This window comes from Sebastes umbrosus, chromosome 16 (assembly GCF_015220745.1).
Source record: "Sebastes umbrosus isolate fSebUmb1 chromosome 16, fSebUmb1.pri, whole genome shotgun sequence".
Classification (NCBI taxonomy): Eukaryota; Metazoa; Chordata; class Actinopteri; order Perciformes; family Sebastidae; genus Sebastes; species Sebastes umbrosus.
The window spans coordinates 26,814,510-26,823,445 of NC_051284.1; the positions used below are offsets into that span (position 1 = coordinate 26,814,510).

At 39.7% G+C, this 8,936-nt stretch overlaps 1 protein-coding gene across 1 annotated transcript; it reads left to right on the forward strand.

Moving 5' to 3' along the window:
• The first annotated feature begins 1,873 nt into the window (after positions 1-1,873).
• On the forward strand, positions 1,874-6,425 carry LOC119475075 (enhancer of rudimentary homolog). Its single transcript, XM_037747562.1, has 4 exons — positions 1,874-2,032; positions 3,137-3,224; positions 4,692-4,812; positions 6,132-6,425. The coding sequence occupies exons 1-4, from the start codon at positions 2,030-2,032 to the stop codon at positions 6,232-6,234; spliced, it is 315 nt and encodes a 104-aa protein (XP_037603490.1). The 5' UTR covers positions 1,874-2,029; the 3' UTR covers positions 6,235-6,425.
• The last annotated feature ends 2,511 nt before the right edge of the window (positions 6,426-8,936 follow it).

Here is an 8,936-nt window from a genome sequence, read left to right on the forward strand (position 1 = left end):
CGCTGTTCAGACTCCAACACAAACTACACGGAAGCACGAAAACCGCAAAGTTATATCTAGTGAAGCCCGTCTTGCAAAACAGTGTTGGCCGCGGTCGGAGGGTGACCATAGCTTTGGTCTCCAGGGTCGGAGTCTCTGCTGTACTCTGCTCCTCTGCTTGCCTTCAGTCACAAACCACGCTCGTTCTCGCTCCACCTCACGTTCATGCGCGCTCACTACACACTGCAAAAGACTTCGTAGCTCTGAGAATATATAGTGAATGTACAGTGGACGTTTGTGCAGGAATAACTGCTGCAGCTCCTCCGGACCAACAGAGGTTTTTCGTGTCTTGTGAAGTGACGGGGCTCCGCAGCGAGAAACGTTATCGTCTCCGACCAGGTGCCGGTGTCTCACTGTTCCCTCCCCGGCCGCGGTCGGGAGGCTGAAGCAGGAAAAGCCAACACTAGGATCAGCATTGATTCATGGAGAGACCTTCGTCTGGTCAGCTAACATTACTGCCAAGCAGGTGAAACATAGAGTGATATGTGGTTTTAGTTGACGTGTGTCGCCTCACTGTTTTGAGCGATGCTCGTTCATGTCTATGTAGAGCGAGCACAAGTGAGCAAGCAAGCAACAGGACGCTGACTTTCGTTGACTTAACGGCCACAGGTGTCGCTTTTAACAAGAATTTCTGAAAGTTATTCAGTAAGTATTCAGGAAATTATAGGGTTTAGTATAATTATATTGAATAATTTAAGTGATGTATGTGCACACATACTAATCATAGGTCAAAACAGCGCTGAATTTGGCTGAATTATAAAAGGCAGAAGTGGTAAATCGAAGAACCGTTTGAGAGCCGAAAGAGCCGGCTCTTCTTGGTGAGTTGAGCCAAATGATCTGGCTCACTAAAAAGAGCCTGAATTCCCATCACTACTACTCTCGCTCACTCGGGGGGTTGTTCAAGAGCAAAAACGTTGTTTTGAGATTTATTTGTTATTTTGTTTAATAATTTTAAAGATTTAGATTTATATAGATATAACACGTATGCGTGTTATATCTTGTTGACTCAATGTTAGCTTTCAAACCAACAGCGGGTATAAACTGAAAAAAAACCCAAAACCGTTAAAAACTAAAACCAAAGAACGTTGCTAAAACATCCTTTAGCGATAGTGATGGGAATTTCGGCTCTTTTTAGTGATCCAGATCATTTGGCTCAGCTCACTAAGAAGAGCCGGCTCTTTCGGCTCCTAAACGGCTCTTCGTTTTACCACTTCTGACTCTTATAATTCAGCCAAATTTAGCGCTGTTTTGATTTTTGATTAGTATGTTTGCGCATATAGGGTTAGGAGGACGGTCTGCAGGACAGATAATAATGCACTATACTCATTTTTAACAGTCTCTGAACTGTGATGCTGGGAACTTGAATTTCCCTCGGGATCAATAAAGTTACTATCTATCTATCTATCTATCTATCTATCTATCTAACTATATCACTTAAATTATTCAATATAATTACACTAAACCCTATAATTTCCTGAATACCATAATTTTACATGCTGCTTCGTTTCCGACTGTCACTCATCTTGTCTGCTATTCGTGCACCGCACCGCACCCGCACCCGCACCGCACCACACTCCTCTCTCTCTTTCTCTCCTCCTCTCCATCCTGCTCTGTACCTGTAGACAGTCAGTCCCCCCGCCCCTCCCTGCTTGATGGTATGATCCTTGTCTTTAATCACCTGATTGGTTGGTCTCACGGATGTCATTAACACAACATTCAGTCAAAGTCAGTGCATGAATTGCCCGTGGCGCGGAGAAGATCATCCTATCATTCTGCCTTGAATTAATAAAAAAATAATAAAAATAAATAAATAAATAATAAAATACGGCTCTTTTCGTTCACTTAAAAGAGCCGGCTCTTTGAACCGGCTCGTTTGCGACCTGCACATCACTAAGTTGTACTTCCGGTGTCACAGGTCAACTCGTCCGAGAAGAAGCAAGGATCCAAGAAAAAATCGACGGACACCGACTGAAAGATATATATTAAAATCATGGTTAGTACGTCGTGATATTTATATTTAGAGTATATATATTTATGTATCCATGAAGACTAATAGTAGTGGAAGCAGTGTGTCGGTTTTATCTCAGCAGATGAGCTGTTTAATTGAGCTGAGAGCTCTCTGCTAACGTTAGCTGTTGAGCAGCTGCATTAAACCACACTGACTCTGACTGACTCACACAAATACAGCTCTGATTTACTGCTAAAGAGACCCCTAGCTCTGTTTATATGTGTTAAATATTCAACTTTAACTTCCTATCTAAGTGCATGTTTGCTAACTTACATTAAGATTCAGCTCTAGGCTCAGATGTGCGTCTGTTATCTCAGTAATCTCTCAGGAAAATACTGTTATTTTGTTATTTTGTGGAGGTTTTGGCTACAAACTAGTTTAGTACAAATACATTAAATATAGCTGCATGTTAAGGGAACGACACATCACAGCAAAATAACACTATTAACTAATTAACTGCAAATATTCCTCCATAAAACCTTAAACTTCATGATAATCAGACATCATTAGTTAATTAACCACCAGAGCTCAAAGCAGAATCATTAAATTAGTTAGTCTGTACAAACAAGCAAAAAACTCAGTTTATATTGATATAATATGGAGAAAAACAAGCACACATCTGTTAATATGTGACCCTAGTGTTTCATTATTTGACTGCATGATGAATTGGCTGTCACCAGGGTCAAATTAACCTTTCTCCTCTCCTGCCACTGTGGCAGGTCACTGAACATTTCTACAGGTCACTGAACATTTCTACCGGCCACTCAATTTCTTTTGTCTGCCACTTCTGAAATCTAGGTAGAAAACTGAGTCAGTGGTACCAGAGTGTAGAATTTTGGAATATATCATGTAACCTTAATGCATGACTATATTTAATTTAGCCTTTAGAATTGCTTTTTAAAAATAATATTTCTTAATACAAGGAAACCCAGTCTGCCATGGTGGCAGATGACCTGGAATTTTTACCTGCCACAGCAAACATTTACCCTGGATTTGGCAGGTGGCAGGTGCTAATTTCATTCCCTGGCTGTCACACCTGGAAGTAAGACAAGGAAATGAATACGTGTGTGTGTGTGTGTGGTTTTTCAGTCTCACACCATCCTGCTGGTGCAGCCCACCAAGAGGCCAGAGGGGAGGACGTACGCCGACTATGAATCCGTCAACGAGTGTATGGAAGGTGAGCTGATGGTGCTTTTGTGCCCTGTCCTTATGAAGGATCAGTACACTCCCATAGTGACATGCAATGACATTTTCAATCCTCTTGGGCTTACACGAAAATGCTCTCCCTGCATCAGTCATGCCTGCTGCACATTCCTCCATTGCAACACAAACATGACGCACTTACAGGCATTCACTTTATGTAAATGTGATAGGTTATGTTACATGATACTGGTCTCATGTTTGAATAAGCCCACGTTACCTTTCCGTAAAAGTCACAATAGCAATCTTACTTTTGAGCATTTCCGTAAAACTTCCAATCTATCTTGAGTCTGTATCAGTAAATAGTTGAGTTGTAGCTCTTTATATTCACCGTTGACATGTATACAACTCACAACAGTAAAATTATGGTTGTTCTGGGTAAGATAGTATAAATAAAACCAACAATAATTTGTAATTTATTCTAACACAGTTATATTTCAAAAGTATTACATATTAGAGGTAGACAGATTAATTGTCGCCTATAGGACGTTTTACAAACTATTGTTATCGGCGGAACCGGGCTCTGATGGAGGGGACATACAGTATACTACCGTTTTTCATGGAGGCTCCATACACAAAGTCAACGTAGAGGGAGAGGAAAAACAAGTTATCTCCCAAATCTATAACGCAAAACACTAATGCAATAGTATCAGCTCTTTGTCCACGACACAAGACAGGGAGGAAAAATAAATAATTCACTGTTACTCCTTACCCCGAGAATATGCACCAACATTAGTGGTTTGCAAGAGTGGCATTTAACAATGTAACAGGACGCGCGACAGACGTAATCTTGGCCAGTCCTAAACCACAGAACAGCATCACCCAGTGCAAATAAATAGAATATTTTCCAACGATGTAATCCACCAAATCACACTTCAGGATATTCTCTTACAAATTATTAAATTTGCAGTGACAAAAAAACTGAGTTATTAGAAATGGTGTATGCAAAAGTAGCCGACTAGGCTGCTGCAGAAGTCAAGAAGATAGGCTTATTAATCTGCTTTTTCCTGCTCCAAACAATCGTTATTATATCGGCCTTTAAAAATCAACTATCAGTCAATTACAAATCTAGTAGTAATTGAATGATGCTGGTGAGCAGCTGTAAAGCACATGTGACATGAAAGATGAAAGCTAACAAAAAACAAGAATAACAGATATGAAAAACCTGGGAGATGTAACAATTATTGGTTGTACACATGGTCACCACTGAAATATGCCTGATCATAGATGTTTAACTGCATTTGTCTGATATTTAGTTTACAATATACAGGGCCACAAATTTAACAACCTTCTTAATCAGCAGAAGGGATCAAAACTGTGTCCAGTCAATAGGAAAATGTTTTGCATTATATTCGTCTTTTTTCTGTAATTACTGTAGATGATTTGGGTTAACATGTTTTACATTGATGAGTGTAATATAGTGGATCTTGTGTCTCCTGCTCAGGTGTGTGTAAGATGTATGAGGAGCATCTAAAGAGAATGAACCCCAACAGCCCGTCGATAACGTACGACATCAGCCAGCTGTTTGACTTCATCGACGACCTGGCCGACCTCAGCTGTTTGGTGTAAGTTTGACAAAACAAAAGCTAATGACATTATACTGATTTCTAAAATATGGAGTGTCAAGAGATGTTGATGTTGTGCATACTACATGTGGCGTAATTTTTTTGAGGGAAGGGTTGTGAAGATGGTCACATTTCAGGATATTGAACATAAAATCTTAACTGTTAGCAGTATCAGAACAAAAATACGTGTAAGTCCTCCAGTATATTAGTCAAAACCTGCCCACCAAAACACTCAGCATTTCGTATAGAAGCACAATGTTTAGTAAAATGACCTCACTGGACAACAAAGCAATAAGCAAAAAAGCTACCTTACGGATGGTTTAAAGTCTCTGCCTCCGTTTGCTCTTCAGTGTGGAGGGTTCACCATATTGTGGGCCGTCCCCAAACCAAGTCCTCCGATAGCTTTGTGGTCCTCCAGTATTCCTAAACAGAAGCACACATAGCGTCAAATTAAAGTCAGGTCTCAATAATTAATGTTATTAATATTAACTTTAGTCATGCACATAAAAATCTTTTCTCCGTTATCCGTGCGCTGCTTTTTTGTATTAGCTTTAAATAATGATAAAACTATTTAAAGCACTTGTTTTCAGTCTTCATGTGTTGTCTGTTAGAAGGTGTGCTTGTTTTATTTTCATATTTCCATCATAATGCCACAGAAACATTAATACTACTCATAAATCGACCTTACAAAGACATCTTTAGCAGTTTTGTGACAGAGAATTTGATTTGACACACAAGTTTTAGAGGTTAAGTTACTTTCTAAAGATTGTTTGCTTCCAGCTTTTCTGGTGCATTTGGTATAAATGGGGAAAATTTGAACATTTATTTGTATTTCTACCTCAGAATATTGGTAAAAACGATGCTTTCTGCTTTATCATATTGTTTAAAATGATGTTGTATTAGGATAAAAACTTAGAGTGAGTGCAGAAAAGTGATGTAGAACAAGTCAGGATTCAAACCCTCAGTGCTGCAGACGTCCTGTAAGAGCTGATGAAACCTCTCTAATGCCTGAAGCCCCGTTAATTTAGGGCATTTTTGTTAATTTGGAGCATTTTTGTTAATTTGGGTGATTCAATTAGGAGGTTCATGCCCCTGTGAATACAAACAACCACTCTGCTGAAGTGCCCTTGAGCATTGCCGTGGTGCTTTTATCTCTCCCGGTAGCTCAACTTGACTTCTGATGTCAAGGAGAGGACGAGCAAACAGTGATCGAGACAGAAAGTGTCTCATTCGATTGTGCATTAGAGGAACTGAGCATCCAGGGCAGCCGTGCCTAAAAGATATTTGAAACTAAAATATAGTTTTTCGTGCTCCCTCAGGTATCGTGCCGACACACAGACGTACCAGCCGTACAACAAGGACTGGATCAAAGAGAAGATCTACGTGCTGCTTCGCCGTCAGGCCCAGCAGGCGGCAAAGTGAAGCCTCGGAGACGCTGGAGGGTCGAGAGAGGGTCGATATTCTTTTTCCCATCTGTAACACGTTGGTTTGAGTAACTTGTTTTGAGAAGTTTTTGACAGTTTTTTAAGAAGTTTTTCTTTTTCTCATGAAGGGGAGAGGTGCATTTTGTATTTTAATGTTTGCCTTATTAATAAAGATTTCATTTAAATAAACTTTCTGAATGTCTTATTCCTCATTGTTCCATATTTTACTGTTACCTCATCTTTTTCCCGCCGTCGTCTGCTTTCGAAAAGTGCTACTAAGGATGGCAATTTGCCTTGCAGTCTTGCGCAAGGTTATTTCCACAGTTTTTGCAAACAAGCACCTCAAAATAAAGATTTTTTTTAAACTCCTTTGGGAAATTATTTACAGTTTCCTGGACTTTTAAAATAGGAGTACCAAAAAAAATGAAATGTCCCTGTCCTGTCTTTTCTCCTTTTCCTTCTTTCTCCCTCCTACAGTGTGCTGTTGACTGTAAGTGATGGTGTGAATTTGTTTTGCTGGAGTGCACATATCCTCATTTTTCATTCAGCAGCAAACAAGCACGTCTCGAAATATTGATTTTTTTTATTTTTTCTTTAACGGTACCTTGGAAGAATATCTTCAATTTCCTGGACTTTAGAAACAGACTGTCCGTGTGGGAATAAGATTCTTCTTCCTTTGGCTTCGGTCATGTCTTCTCTTTTTGCCCTTTTCTTTTTCGTGTTATACTTTTAATAAAATAATAATACATTTTATTTGGTGGCGCCTTTCAGGACACCTTACAAAGATAAAATAATGACTTTTCTCTCTTTCTTCTTCTGACTATAGAAACCTGTAAATAAGGATTTCAGTTTGCTTTGCAGTTTTTGCTCAGTTCAGTAACAAATAAGCGAGTCTGGAAATATTGTTTCTTTTTTTTATAACTGCCTGGATTTCTTTCCTGGATTTTAAAAAAAATATAAAATGAAAGTCACCTCCCTCTAGAGTTTCCTTACTGTTCCTGACTCTTCTTTTTTCTTTCATTTTTGTATGCATTTTCCAAATATAGGCTTACGTTTACAGTAAAAAATGCTTCAAATGATATGTGATAATTTCCCCCTTTTACACTCAATACAGTGGCAGAAATTGAACTGCCAGGAAATATTTAGTTTCCTGAGCTGTCCAAATAGATGAGACTTGTGGGATTAACATAAAAAAATATTTAGTTTTTCTTCTTCATTGGTTTCTTTTCTTTCTGTGCTGTCTTTTCTCCTTTCTACTATCTTTGTATGTTTATTTTTTATTTTTATCTGTCTATTTTATTTATTTATTTTTATTCTTTTATTTCCTATTTTTTATATTTATATTTTTCTTATTGTTTGTATGTCTTTATTCCAAGCTGTTTCCTTCTTTCCTTCTCCTTCTCATTAACAGTATATAGAAAAGTGTAACGATGACAATTGCAGTTTTTGCACGTCTTTTCTCCTTTCTTATATTCAATTTTATATTGTTTGTATTTTATTTTTCTTATCTTCTATCTTTGTATGTCTATTTTATTTTTATTATTTTATTTCCTATTTTTTTATTTTATAAATATTTTGTATATTTTACTTTTCATATGTTTCTGTATGTCTATTTTTTACGTTTATTTTCCAAGCTGTTTCTTTCTTCCTCATTAACAGAATATAGAAAAGTATTCTTGGATGATAATTGCAGTGTTGCACGTGGTAATTTCCTCCTTTAGGCTCACTACAGTGGCAAATTAACGCATCTCTAAATATTGATTTTTTTTTCTCTCTCTCTGAGAAAGTATTTACAGTTCTCTGGACTTTCTCTGAAGAAGAAAAAAAGAAAAAATCAATAAAAAGCTCTAAAAGCATGTGTCTCTGTGGATGGAGGCGCGGGGACGTTGTTGAGGTGTGAGAGATCCGCCTGACGCAGCGCAAGAGGAGGCCAGACCTCCTCTCCTCTCCTCGCCTCTCCTCTCCTCTCCTCTCCATCCTCTCCTCCTCTCCTCCTCTCCATCCTCTCCTCTCCATCCTCTCCTCCTCCTCTCCTCTCCTCTCCATCCTCACCTCCTCTCCTCCTCTCCTCTCCTCTCCCTTTCCTTATTCTCATCCTCTCCTCTCCTCTCCCTTTCCTTATTCTCATCCTCTCCTCTCTTCTCCATCCTCTCCTCTCCTCTCCTCTCCTCTCCATCCTCACCTCCTCTCCTCCTCTCCTCTCCATCCTCTCCTTTCCTCTCCCTTTCCTCATCCTCATCCTCTCCTCTCCATCCACTCCTCTCCTCTCCTCTCCTCATCAACTCCTCTCCTCTTTTCTCCACTCCTCTCCTCTCCTCTCCTCTCATCATCCTTTCCTCATCCTCATCTTCATCCTCTCCTCTCCTCTCCTCTCCTCTCATCATCCTTTCCTCATCTTCATCTTCATCCTCTCCTCTCATCATCCTTTCCTCATCCTCATCCTCATCCTCATTCTCTCCTCTCCTCTCCTCTCCACTCCTCATCCTCATCTCCTCTCCTCTCCGCTCCATCCTCTCCTCTCCTCATCCGTTCCTCTCCTCTCCTCTCCTCCAGTCTCCTCTCCTCTCTAGCTCATCCTCGCCTCCTCTCTCAGTTTCTCTCCACCTTTTGTGTTGTGATCGTTCTCTCTCTCTCCAGTCTGTTTCTCACACCCACCCCGGTACCCCTCCTCCTCCTCCTCCTCCTCCTCCTCCATCCCTC